Source organism: Phoenix dactylifera, unplaced genomic scaffold (genome assembly GCF_009389715.1).
Source record: "Phoenix dactylifera cultivar Barhee BC4 unplaced genomic scaffold, palm_55x_up_171113_PBpolish2nd_filt_p 000143F, whole genome shotgun sequence".
Classification (NCBI taxonomy): Eukaryota; Viridiplantae; Streptophyta; class Magnoliopsida; order Arecales; family Arecaceae; genus Phoenix; species Phoenix dactylifera.
In genome coordinates this window covers 479275-493125 of record NW_024067698.1, presented here as the reverse complement: position 1 = coordinate 493125, position 13851 = coordinate 479275, and the positions used below count along the sequence as shown (strand labels likewise).

The 13851-nt window shown below is 38.0% G+C and overlaps 1 protein-coding gene across 2 annotated transcripts in view; it reads left to right on the top strand.

Moving 5' to 3' along the window:
• Positions 1–12594, top strand: part of LOC103711993 (F-box protein At-B) — a 35695-nt gene extending 23101 nt beyond the window's left edge. The window contains exons 1-5 of one of the 2 annotated variants that reach the window (XM_039116863.1): positions 5788–5888; positions 6000–6248; positions 7356–7561; positions 10202–10301; positions 10416–12594. In XM_039116863.1, the coding sequence (XP_038972791.1) occupies positions 6066–6248; positions 7356–7561; positions 10202–10301; positions 10416–11777 (1851 nt within the window). In that variant the 5' untranslated portion in view covers positions 5788–5888; positions 6000–6065 and the 3' untranslated portion in view covers positions 11778–12594. Of the gene's footprint in view, positions 1–5787; positions 5889–5999; positions 6249–7355; positions 7562–10201; positions 10302–10415 lie in introns of those variants that run through there. The other variant, XM_039116864.1, reaches the window with a different exon arrangement.
• The last annotated feature ends 1257 nt before the right edge of the window (positions 12595–13851 follow it).

The window sequence follows — 13851 nt, the reverse complement described above, 5'->3', positions numbered from 1 at the left end:
ACAGGAAAGAGGTTGATTTACCAGACCCCCACATAAGAAACAAGGTGGTATCAAACTGAAGTTTAAACAAGGAATCAAACCTTGAATTTGCCAAAGAAATCTAAAATGCACTTTTATTAGGTAAGAAAGAATATGTTACCTTGGATATATGCATTGAATAGCACCATGATCTAAGGTATATATATAAAACAATTGTGCAAATATAGTAACAGAACTATATATGCTTTTATTATTCAAACACAAGGGTTGTAAAACATTCAAGAAATAGGATAGGCAAACATTAGTTCCCAAAAAAGCCTCAAGAATTAAAAGGATTATCAGTTTTTAAAAGGTCAAGTGAATCAAACAACTTATGAATCAATAAACATATAGTTCTTCATAAGCTTATGTGGAAAAGGTTGCATACATTATTATGGTTCCAAACAAATAGTAAAACAGGAAAATAACAAAAAAATGGCGCAACACGTGTTGCAGAAGCAAATATATTGGAGCATTATTTCAATAGCCCAATGAAGGCGATCATGCTGACTAGGATTGTAACATGGACTAGAAATTTATAGTATCGATCCCTATATCTCTGCCAATATGGACCTAGGAAAACTGCAATGCATTGGAGGGCTAATGATTTTAGATCTTAAATTGAACATACCTAATTAGAGTACCAACGTTAGAACTTCTCATCTCTGATCCAACATCCATATCAAGTATTCGTTAGCAATTGCAAAAAAAATATAGAATGCATCAAGCCATCAACCATTCAGATCTCCAAGACCAACAGATCCTCCAAGATCTCCAATATAATAGTAGGACCATAATGCATCAGAACTGTCAGAACTCTATGCCAATGGCCTCTTACGCTTCCAATGTTATGGTATTAACTACCAATACAGCTTCATTAATGTAATCCAGAACAGTCGAGCAAGCTAGATGTCCATGTTACACTCAATCCCTAAACTTGTTCCTTCTCACCAATCAATTTTAGTGCTTAAAGTAGCAATTTACTATGACTTCAACATACATACAAAGTTCCTCAAATAACAAATGCATTTATCTAGACATAAATCTCGTATTTTAAATGAAAATGAAACTTGATAAACTAATTTTTTGCATTATCAAAACAATTTTTAAAGTAGAGATCTCTTACTTTAAGCATAGAAAGTCCTTCACTCCGCTAAAAAACCCCGTTCTTCTCTGTTGCTCTCATTTAACATGGATGGGTATTCAATGGCGGAGATGATAAAGTGCGACTGAAGTAAGAACACTAAGGAGGCAAGCAGATTGTGTCAAAACCAAAAAGAAAAGTTTCAAAGAGGCTGTATCTATGGTAAGCTGAGTTCCATCAATTAGACTCATGAGAATTTAAATCTACAAGGATTTGGCTTAGGTTTCCATATTAGAATGTGTTTCTAATTTTTAAAATTTAAAGCAGCAGCAATTTTGGTTATCCTGGATCCAACAATTGAGAATTTCGATTTTTGGAAACTAATGGTATAGGGGTTGGACTTTCTTCTGAAGTTCTGAAATAAGAGGATGTATTGTATTTGTAGAAACATAAGCTTGGGTGGGTAAGTTTTTTTTCATGGGAGAGTTAACTATGGAAGAGTTTGTGTAGTTATAGAAATGCATATATAATGAAAATTTTCCAGCCACCGCCCCCTTCCACCAGCCATCAAATCTTCCTATGTTGGTAAGTGGCATGGCTTGTCAAATCACGAGCCATCAATCAAGGGTGGCAATTTACGCCTGACCTGCGGACCTGACCCGCAACAGTCCCGATTTAAGCAAGTTCAAGTTTTCTATCAAGCATAAACAGGACCAAGCTGTAAGCAAGTAGACCCAACCTAACCATTTATTCAGTGCGTCAAGTTCAGGTTTAGAGTCTTGACCCATTTAACAAATTTTGACCTGTTTAATAGCTGTGCCAAGTCATGATTTGACCCATTTAAGACTCATTTTACCCATTAAAGGCCTGTTTAACCAACTTAAAACCCATTTAACCTAATTTGTCCCATTTGTTAAACAAGTTATGCAAGTTGGGTCGGGTTAATTGTTTAATAAAAAGGTTGGTTTCTGGTTTAGACTGTGACTGGTTTAGTAAACAAACCAGGTCCAGGTTGATAGATATTTGACACAATCTGCATCCAACCCAACCAGTATCCAACTCACCCCACATCCGGCCCGACTCGACCCATTTGCCACCCTTGATAACAATCCATATAGTCTTGGCCAACACACAAGCCACTTGGGCATTATGCAAGCACCTGGCAACTCACTATGCAACGAGTGTTGATGCAGTGCAGTCACCAAGCTGCATCCACATGTGTGCAACATGAACTGCAAGTTAACAATGTTGGTGTAGTGTATGAAAAATCATACACAATACTTGTTGGTGATGATTACTTAACCAAGAGTCCTAGGTTTATATGGTGATAATGAATCCATAGAACTTACTTTTTTATCTCCTTTTCAATTTTGCTGCTTCGTTCTAGTTTTATCCTATGTCTTTAAGTTTTTTACAAAAAATTCCCTAGTTTCTTCCCATGTTTCTTAGGAACTGTTAATTCCTACAATTGCTTCATCAAAACAAACACCTAGATTGATGTTTCCTCCTCTAAATCTCTTTTCTGTAGTGCCTCATCTATTGCTGAAATCACAAATGATTTTGTCCTGCAAGAATTAACATCTAAGCATAAGACAAATGTTTCTTAATCATGGCTCGCTCTCATGTACCCTAACTTAAATGCTCTTGAGCCTTAAAAAATACCAAATTTCTATCTTGTTTGATCAACTAGCATCAAATTCGGGGAGGTCCCTCTAATATGAAGTTAGAGAAACCTGAAAGGTAGATGGGTTTTGCAGAATCTAAGGTAAAGAGAAAATCTTCACACCATTTTGCAAAATTGGCAAGGTCCTCATCTCCAGCAATAATTCAACAAGCCCCATAATATACCTCTTCACATAAATCACCATCAACACTACAAAGACCTGATCATGCATCACTAGGCTGAATTATGTTGCAATATATTGAAAGACAAAAATCCTTACAGATTATCATGCATCATATGTTGGTCTTATCATGGTTCTATTATTTTGGAGATCACATAGTCCACTAAAGGCTTTAGTAGATTTGAACTGAAATGAATATGTGGCAAGCAATACTAGATAGTCACATTATTTCTGAAATAACACAGAAGTAAGTGCCTTAGAGCCGCTTCATTGCCTATATGCTCACGATTGAACCACCATCAAAATCATTATGAGCTATGGAAAAGGTGGATTTTTTTAAAAAGAAAATTTTAAAGTATGTTTTTATTTTTATCTAAAAATAAAACATATTTTCTATCTAGAGGGTGGACCTTGGTGCCATGGCAAAGTTGCTCACTGTGACTTGGGTGTCACAAATTTGAAACATGAAAACAATCTCTCTACACATGGGGTAAGCTGCGTATATCTGACCCTCTCCAAACCCCGTAATGGTGAGAACATCATGCAGTGGGATGCCCCTTTATGTTTTATTTTGTATCTACCAATACTAGCAAACTAGTGCTTTGAAGGCTAAAACCATGAAGTCATCGTTAAAAAAGGCTGGGCTTCTCTTGGAGCATAACCATTATTTCATCTAGTTCTTTATAATCCTTCACTCTACTCACATCTTAACCATATGTGCAGAAGCATGAAAATAGGCAGATAAAGGGACCATCAGTGGTTTCAGCCCTGTGGCCGAAAAAGGAACAAGGATATGACACAAAATTTCACAACTTATAAATGAGAAGCAATTCCAAAAAAATTCCTCGCTTATTTTTAGGGTGGGAGGTTACATTTAACAGGTGTAGGAGTAGAAGAAATGCATCTCACTGCTACTCTTCATAATCTGTGCCACGACAAAACCAACTTTTCCCAATCACATTCAGCATGTCCGACCCACAACTTCTTACATACCATGGAAGTGTAAATAGAGAGGTTTCCTTTTAAGACATATTCCCCAGCAATTATTGGACACTACAAAATGAGAAGCGCTTTAAATAAAGGTGCCCACAACTGACATTACACAGTAAAAAATTAACAGTACAAGCCACCCCCACCCCCCCACCGAGAGAGAGACAGAGATGCGGAGGGGGTTGGGGGAGAAAAGGCCACTGATGTTGCCACTTGCAAGGATGAAAGTGCATGAAATTGCCATGATTTAAAATCTTATTTGAAGTAACAAAAGAGATAGACGCACAAAATCATAGATAACTGGACAAAGATTTTTAACAAATTTTGCCTCTGTTTGTTCTTTCAGGGAAGAAAACAAGAAACAGATTGGCAAGATTTGAGTCTTTGCTGTACAAAGCATCACATACTGTAAATGAGAATAAGAGGAAAACAAAAGAAGGTTTTATGGGCAAGCACGCACCACTTTCAAATATGGGTACTGGAAGGTCCTTTTGAGCATGGTTGATCGAAGGATTCAGAAGGACATAAATAGGACTTTCATTCACATCCATCAACTGTTTCAAAAAATGTTTTGTTAGCAAAGAGCATGAGACTTAGGACAACTGCTTACTATAATAATAACCTCCTCATGCAAACAGCAAGAGAAATATTAGAGTTCTAAAAATATAGCATATGTAAATAGGAAGCAAGAAGGACAGGGTCTTCTACAATCCATAATCGAACAAGTAAATTATGACTCACATCAAACAGTTGGTGGAGAATAACAGATATACCGTTACATACAAGAACATTACTATCACAACCAATCTCCTTTTCCTAAAGTTTACTTTCTTTGCCCTAGCACTAATTTTGCGAATTATGCTACTTAAGACATAAATGTTAAAAGATCCATAACACATGTAAGTTTACAGCCAAATAATCAAATAACTAAAAAAAAAGTCTAAACAACATGAACATGCATAACCAAGGCAAGATCAAGTACCCATATGAGACGAGAAAGACCTCCAGAATCACATACTCAAAAAGCATGATTTGTCCCAAGTGTTTGATAGAGGAATGCCAGCACAACTAATAAGAGATCTAAAGTGACATCATTGTTGATATACCAGCCTCAACATTATCCACATCAGTCTCATGCCCAAAAAGAAACCCATAGATCCAGCAATTCAAATACCATGGTCCCGGACCAGCCTATCACCAATCCGTGTCCATGCAGGTTACCAGCCGTGCAGAATGAACCATGCATTAGTATGGAACCTACCATAGTATATGCCATACTGACCAGTGATCTGTCACAGTCCCATGACGCAGTCTTAACAACCTTGCCAAAATATATTTCTGAAATAACTAAAGATATTAAGGGCTAAAAGAACTAGAAAAAACAGCAGAATTGCCCCTAAGTTATTTTCTTCTTCTCCCTTTTCCACACGTAAATGAAATCTCAAATGGAAGCGCCATACTCCTGCAGTGAAAAAAAGATTCGCAGGAACAGAACAACCTTCAAGTTGGTCTACAAAAAACTCAAAATTTAATTCTCGGGAACATATCAAAATTTTCATGCCAGCCGCCTGGGCTACAAAAAACCCATATTTCTCCCCTTTATCTAGCTAACATGTCTTTTAATTGAAGCACGACCTCCTAATACTGGTGCTATCAGATTGCCCAATGGCTAGTACTTCGTTAGTCAAATGGGTTCGTGGGTTGCTCGGGCTCGAGCTCGAGTTTAAACGGGTTCATTTTGAGCTCAGGTCGAATTCGGGCCTATTGGACTACGAGCCGGGCCGGCCCGCTAACAGGCCTACGTGCGACCTGTGGGAGAGCCCTCCAGGCGACTTTTGCGCCGTCGCCTCGTCCGCTCTCCCTCGCGTCTACTTCGAGTCGAATCCATAACGATGGCGACCAACTCGTTCCCCAGATACTGAGCCGTCTCGAAGGGCACTACTTGAGAGCAGGTAACCGATCCCAAAATCTAGCTCTCCTCAATTCCACTTGTTATCATTGTTATCTTTGCTAGGGTTTGCTTCATCTCTTCATTTCACCCCGATTTTTTACTTTTTAAACAGGATACGGACTTAATCCAAGATTAATCCGCAGCTCCGTGCGCCAAGAGTCTCTCAGCGCAGTCGGAAATGGCGAAGGTGGTACGAGGAGGCGGCGATGGGGGGCTGATAGAGAGGCTACCACAGAGCCTAGTACTGGAAATATTTGGGAGGCTCGACTTGGAGTCTCTGTGCTCGGCGGCTCCCGCCTGCAAAGCTCTCCGGTTCTCGGTGTCGCAGGTTCTCTCAACCATCTCCACAATCGACCTCTCTGTGAGTACTCCCAAATCCTTTTTCTTGACACGTTTGCTCCTTTTCTTCACCCATCTTGCGAGAATAACTAGTTGGGTGTCGTAAAGTTGTAATCTTTGTGCAGATTTCTCGCTTCTATGTGAGATGGATCTTTGGTTTTGTGATTCTTCTGCACAACTTAATGGGTCTACAATTTTAGACAGTTGCATACGCTTTTCAGATATTTTAGATGCCCTCTTGATTGTGTCTGGTCAATAATGTTTCTGGTAAAAGAAAAATGTTTTTTTTTTAATTTTTTGGACCTGTTGACTCTTTATTTAGGATGTATCTTCTTAAAATTTTGAATAAGAAAGATTTTCCCCTATTGTGTGAACAATGGATTAATTTGGTTTCCAATGTCCATGGTACATTAAATGGGTGTTGTTTGGTGTGCAACAGATTTGCCTGTTCTGTGTTAGAAATTAGTTTAGTTAGAAACATGTCCTATCCACTATGTAGGTAATAATTTCATAGTGGTTCTCATCAAATTCCTAACTTATTCGTGCACATTAAAGCTCGGTTAATTAAAAGGTGGGGTTTGGCTAGAAAATTGAAAGGCATGCGAACGATATAGTTTCTGGGCATTTTATTTTATTTTGGTGGCAAGACAGGTTTGACATTCAGGTGGCTGGACCTTTTGATGTGCCTTGTAACTTCAGTTTGCTTACTTCAGCACTTTCAACTACTCTTATCTTTATAATTTTTCCTTAGAAACAAGTGTAGATTATCAAATTGCACTTTGCTCTCTCCTTTTCATCATTCAAAAATTTAATCTTCGCATATAATCTTCATCTTATGAGGTAGAGCTGAAGAATGCGGGAAAAGCTAAACCTACCTATGCATTTTAGGAATAGACCAGACTAAGACTGCCTACATGCACACCTTGCTGCCCTTGAATCATGGGCCTCACATATATTATATGTAGGGCCCACATTAAGAGGGTGCTTTTATTGTGGTTGTTCAGCATGTGGACAGAGTTTGGTTGCATGTGTGCAGCTCTAGCAGCTCTGAGATTTTGAATAGATGTTTGAGTATAATCTAGACATTCCTTCGTCTTTCTTATTAAAATATTGGTTGTTGTTATTGCAGGGGTTTTCACATACTGTCCAGATCCTGAATAGAGTTCTGACTAATAATAGAATGCTTCGAAGCCTTACCCTTGATTGTGTTGAGCTAGATGATTCTTCAATTGAAGTTTTTGGCAAGGAACATCTCCAAGAACTTGTTTTGCTTAAGTGCTTCAGGTTCTCTTTGTATATTCTCACAGCCATCAGCAGAAAGTGCCCCAATTTAAGGTATGGATCTTAGTTTCCATAGACCACATCAAACCATTGAATGAAGAGCTAAATATGATGTTTTTGTCTTACCTGAAAGATATAATTGCAATTATTTAATATGTTAGAACAAAATTGATTCCTGGACATGCTATAGCTTGGTTGTTTGCCACCTATGATATAATTCATTCAAAAAGTGTGAGTTCAGGATTTTAGGAAAGCTTAAATGGAAGTCAATAGATGTCATCTGAAAAGAAAAATGTGCCCCTGCCAATACACAGAGGACTCAATCCTCCCCTCTATAGAAATGGTGACCTAAAGCATCACTAAGCCTTCTATAGTGCATGGTTAAAGTAAGCAGGATGTGGAAATTTTAGTGGAATAAATGAAGAAAGTATATATTTGACTGCAACCGTTAAGGTTCCGGATGTAGAGAACAAAAATAGAGGTGATTTTATGAAGTTCTGTCATTTTAAAGATGGGCTATGCTGTTCCTTATGTTCAAAGCTATCAAAATGAAGTGCTTCTGTCTCAAGTTTTATTATAATAGGTCTAGTAAATAGAAAAGTAGACACTATGGATTCTTATAATATAAACTTGTGATTAAGTAGGGAAGTCAATGAATCTCATGTTTATTTCCTACTCATATTACTTCCCATGGTTCATGCGATATTCCTTCGACCGATCAAACTAGCATAAATCAAAAAGAATAATGCTATAAAAAATTAAAAGAATAAATATTCCAACTCAGAAATGCATAAAACTTGTGGGTTTTCGAAAACAAAATATGAAAATTGTAGTTTGCAGGCTTTTCAAAATTTTCACCAGCCTCAGTTTCTGTCTGAACATTAAGCGCTCTATAGAATCACAATTGAGTTAGCGGTCATCAGTGTAGAAGAAATGTATGTGAAGTGCATTCGAAAGATTTTGATCAAAAGAATATGAAGTCTAATATTTTGAATGATATGTTTCTTTAGAGTTAGCTGAATTTATTTCAGTTTTGTTGTATAACATGACAATCTCTCTTCCAAGTAGAGACTTTTTTTTACTTTTTTGTTGCATATATTACGATTCTGTGTCATGGGAAGCAATAAGACAAAATGAAGGGCCTTTTCCACCATATGGGGAAAGGAATTCATGCTCACTAGCAACTGAACACATGCAATGCACGTTTAAGAAAAATATAAAATTTTAAATTATACCAAATTAAAATATGAAAATAATATTAAAAATAATCAGGTTTTTTTGTAATTAGATTTGTCCTTATCTGTTTGCAGCCTTCTTTTAATTTTTCTAATTTGTTTACTCTTACAATTTTTTATTATGATATATTTTCTCCCTGTGTTTAAGTGAGAGAATAACAGAGAGAAAGGAGTTTCTTTTTTGTATGGTCACCAAAAAGGATATCTTCTATTAGTTTTTTTCCCTTGCGGCTAGTATTTTCAATTTTTCCCCTTTTTGTTTCCTTTCACATTTTTTTATTATGGCCTTTTCCTTAGTTGTTTGCAGCTTATTTGTTTATTTTTTCCCTTATTTTTTGGAAGCCAGGGTTTTTGATTTGTTTCTTTATTTGTTTACTTCCAGAACTGTAACTAGGTGAATTTTCCTTATTTATTTGTAACTAGGATTTTAAATTTTTTCCTTATTTATATACATGGAAGATTGCTTTGCTAATCTAGAAAGAATGATTATTGTTGGTATAAAAAAGCAAACAGGTTTAACTTGCCACTAGGCAAGTGCAATCTCGAGCGACGGTGATTGCAAGGCTGGCGCATAGCATGTCACATGTGCATTCCCTGCGATCACCATCCATACCTACAGTTGTGCTCACCAATGGTGGCAAGGCAAGGCACTTTCTGAAAAAATGATAGACTGAATCTAAACAGAATGGTCCCCAATTTTGAAACTGTCCTTTTTAAACATAGTATAGATATTATGAAGAAAAGAGGTCCACCACCACATAATACAATTGAAATGCAAAGATATAGATGACTTGAAGCATTAAGAAGGGTATAAAAGAAAGTAAGAAACCCTCCATATCATATGTTGATGCCTGTCGAATCATTGTAGAATGACCGTTTGTAAGAGATTTGGTTTATGCTAATGGAGAAAAAGAAAAAAATGATCGAGAAAAAGAAAAAAAATATTGCAGTCAACTTCTGTAGAATCCTGCTATTTCTGTTATATATTTCAACGATCAGTTCATCTGATATATAATGCAATAATTTTGTCGAATACGAAATGTTTTATCAGCAAGAGCATTGATACTTGACTCGATGTTCACTTTTGATATTGCAGTAACTAGTAAAGCATGACAAGCTATTTACATGCATAATGTGAACTCTTTCTTGTCTATTTTCTACGAAAAAATGATCAACTTCTCTTAATGAACTGAAAAGTTAAAACTCATGGCATAGGTTATTCCAAACATACAGCAAGGTAAATTTGACTTCAGAAGATTAGTAATGCTATGATTTTTTTAAAAAATTATAGTTTTATACAAAATGCGATATGGAATCACTCAATGTTGTTCAGTGACTTTATTTTGACATAATTTTCATTGATTTGATGAGTGTATTCCCTTTAGTTAGGATCTTACATAGTTGCATATATGAGAAAGGACTGAAAATAGCCTGAAAAGTCATCTTTTTACCATGTCAGACTTTTATCATTGGAAATGGTATGTCCATGTGATGTTGAATCACCTGATGACTGCAACAATTCCATAGCAAAGATGCTCGAGGGATGCTTGTACTTGGAGGTGAAAATTTATAAATACAAGATTCCAAATTTTCAGTTTCTTTTCACATATTGTTTGAAGCAGAAAGTGATGTGTTAAATTCATATATTCTAATTTGTTTCCGCTGCTTTGCAGTCTCTGTCTATAAAGTTCCATGACCATTATGGTGACACATGTTATGTTGAATTCAGCCAGCTCATCCTTCCGAAAACCATTAGAGTTCTGCTGTTGCAGCCTATATCTGATAGGCAAGCCAAGCTGCTTGTCCTCAAAGCTGGAGCTGATAGGAATTCAACCGCATCGTTAGCTGGTGCTGGCAGTTCCTTTCTAAGGCCCAATAGTAATGGACTGCAGTCGCTATCTCTTGTTTTAAATAAAATAAAAGATGAACTTCTTATAGCTATTGCAAGCAGTCTTCCTCAATTGGTTGGGCTGTGTCTTGAAGATAAACCACTGGGGGAGCCCTCTTTGCACAATGACTTGACCAACAGAGGGCTTCAGTCTCTAGGCTCCTGTAGAAATTTGACTAGCCTTTCGCTTACACGGAGTAGACAAAATTACCCAGCCACTTTCAGAAGGGTGAATGATGTTGGTATTCTCCTCCTATCTGAGGGATGTAGAAGACTTGAATCAGTAAGACTTGGTGGATTTTCTCGAGTGACCGATGCAGGCTATGTATCTTTTCTTCACTCCTGCAAGAACTTGAAAAGGTTTGAGGTCGTCAATGCTTTTTTCTTGTCAGATTTGGCATTTCACAATCTTGCTGATGCCACAAACTCCCTTGTTGAAGTGAGATTGTTGTCCTGCAATCTTGTAACCAGTGAAACTGCAGAATCTCTATCCTTATGCAGAAATTTGGAGGTTCTGGACCTTTCAGGATGCAAAAGCACTGCAGATGTTGGGCTCATTTCAATTTCAAAACTTTGTAAATTGACTACATTGGATCTTGGTGGAGCTGATATTACTGACAGTGGTTTAGCAGCCCTTGGTCATGGGAGTTGCCCGATTGCTTCTTTATGTCTAAGGGGCTGCAAAAGGATCACAGATAGAGGGATAGCGCTTTTGTTGTATCAGGATGGCATTATTAGGAGAACTTTATCAACTCTTGATCTGGGTTACCTGCCTGGATTGTCGGATAAAGGTATGTCTACTATTGCTGAGGTCTGTAGAGAAATCACCAACCTCAGCATCCGGAGTTGTTTCTATGTCACTGATGCTTCTATAACAGTTCTGGGTTCAATGGAAGCATTTGAGGGCAAAAGAAGACCACTTCGAAAGCTTGATCTCTATAGCTGTAGTGGGTTGTCAAACGCTTCTTTTTGGCTACTTGCCCCTCCCTTCTTCCGTGGCCTACGCTGGCTTGGTGTGGGAAACACTAGGTTGCTGGATGAAAGCGAAAACAGATTTGTGGAACTTTCAAGAGACCGACCATGCCTAACAATTTGCACAAAGGGCTGTGAGATGGGTTGCAAGGCTGGATTTCATGCATTGACATGAATTTATCTGACAATATAAATTTGGTATTGACCATTTGTGTGTAAGTTCAAGAAGTACAGCGGAGATGAAATGATGGATGGCTATTTGATGGACTCTTTGCATCTGAAAATATGGTGTTTTCCATGCCAGACCTAAATTCCTCCCCCTCTTACTCAGGATAGCTAGCGAGAGGAAGTGCTGCTGATGTTGAAAAGTTCCTTCGGACATGAAGCATCGACAATTGTAGCGACTTGCATTTCCTACATCAAGAGCAGGATTTGATATTTCTCTCTCATCTCCTTTTATATCTTGTGAAGCAGGAAGAGAATGGACTCTAGCAAGGTCCAGTTTAGAAGGCTAAATCATCTTGGAGTCATTCAGGACCAGACTCTTTTCTCGAAGTATGAAGTTGATGCTACAATGGTGCTTCCATGCCTGGTATCGAGGTTCAGAAAAAGGAAGCAGTTATCTTTTCTTTTTTCTTCTTCTCTGATGGCAGTTGATTATTAACTAAGACCTCCCATGATGATTTTCATTCCAGATGAAAAAGGTGGAGCATTCGAGATTAGGCTGAGGGATGGTTACCGAAAAAGAAACCATGACTAGAATAGACCTATTCCAACTGCCATTGCAAAGCAGGCTATCAGTTTTGTGCTTGTGGCCACTTGAGAAAAGGTTTTTGTGCTTGAATTAATGAATTTTTTCTATGCTCGATGTGAACTAGTGTCTGTTTAAGCTTCACTTAGTATTACAAGACATGAAACTTTTATTGAAAAGAAACCCCGACTGAATTTAACCCAAGAATTTAGAGAAGCTAACTTTGCTACCATTCTACTTATGCTGAGGGTCTCATTTTCATATTAATGTGTCTTATAGGGAAAGATTTTATAGTGGTATCTCTTTACAAAATGATCCAGACTATTCATCTCCTCTCTTGATCTGCAACGGTTTTTCAGTTTTAGTGCACCTCATCTGATATATACAGTTTATAGATTCTTTGATATGGTACAAGGTACTCTTTTTGGATAAAAAGGTCAGTATGTGACCCAATTTCACCCACATCTCTAGAACAATAGCATTCATCTGTTATAAAAAAATTTACAATGCAAGAAAGAATTAAAATTTAGACCGAAGGACTTGCCCTAAGTGAAGTTGTTTTAGCCTAATTATGAGCCAAGTTATTGCTATTAAAAGGGGACACATTAACGAGCATGGCACGTGTTTGTTGATGATAGCTTTAGGCCAAGTAGATCATGCAAAATCTATTGGCCGTATGAGCTATGGTTGGGGATATTGAGCCGCCTATCTCCTTTTTTTTGCTGGTAATTTGGTCCGTAAAGCAATAGCTCAAACAGGTTCAGCTTCCGTTGCTACTTGGATTGCACAAAAGCAGGTTTAGCCAGTACTGGTTCATGCGGCACTACGATAGCACAAAGCATAGGAGACCACAATTGCGAACAGTAGGATTTGGATTGTATTTTTCAAAATAAATGCTATTCCAGTGGGTGCCGTCATTGCAAAGGTATAAAATGCTGCTGGTCTAAGCGAGACTGAATGGAAGGATGGTACTCATGACCCACACTAGAAGCGTCTTGGAGGTCACCCCCCCCCCCCCCCGGCGGGTATCTAAAGATGAATTTCAATTGTAGTGGCCCAAGAGCTAGCAATAGGAGCGTTGTGGGTTTTGTAACCAGAGTCCACGATTCACAGTTGATTGTTGCTGATGGACGGCGGACTGACGGACCTTCAGTTATAGAAGCGGAGCTCAGGGCAGCATGAAAAAAAATCTCCTATGCAAGACAGAAGTTAAAGACTGAGCACATCATTCTAGAAAAAGACTCGGCTATAGCGATCGATTGAATACGAGAGAAGAAATGGAGGGGTAAGAGTAGTCCCCTACTTTGTGATATCGACTCATGCTGAGAGATTGCACCGCCTTCTAAATAACGCATATATACTGGAAGGCGAACAGGGCTGCAGACTAAATTGCATCCTATGCTACGCAACACTCTGAAGAGGTGCTTTGGCCACACCAGAGGGCCCCTCCCTCGACCCTGAGCCACGTCCTAGTCTTTGATTCTGTTGGCCGGTCTTG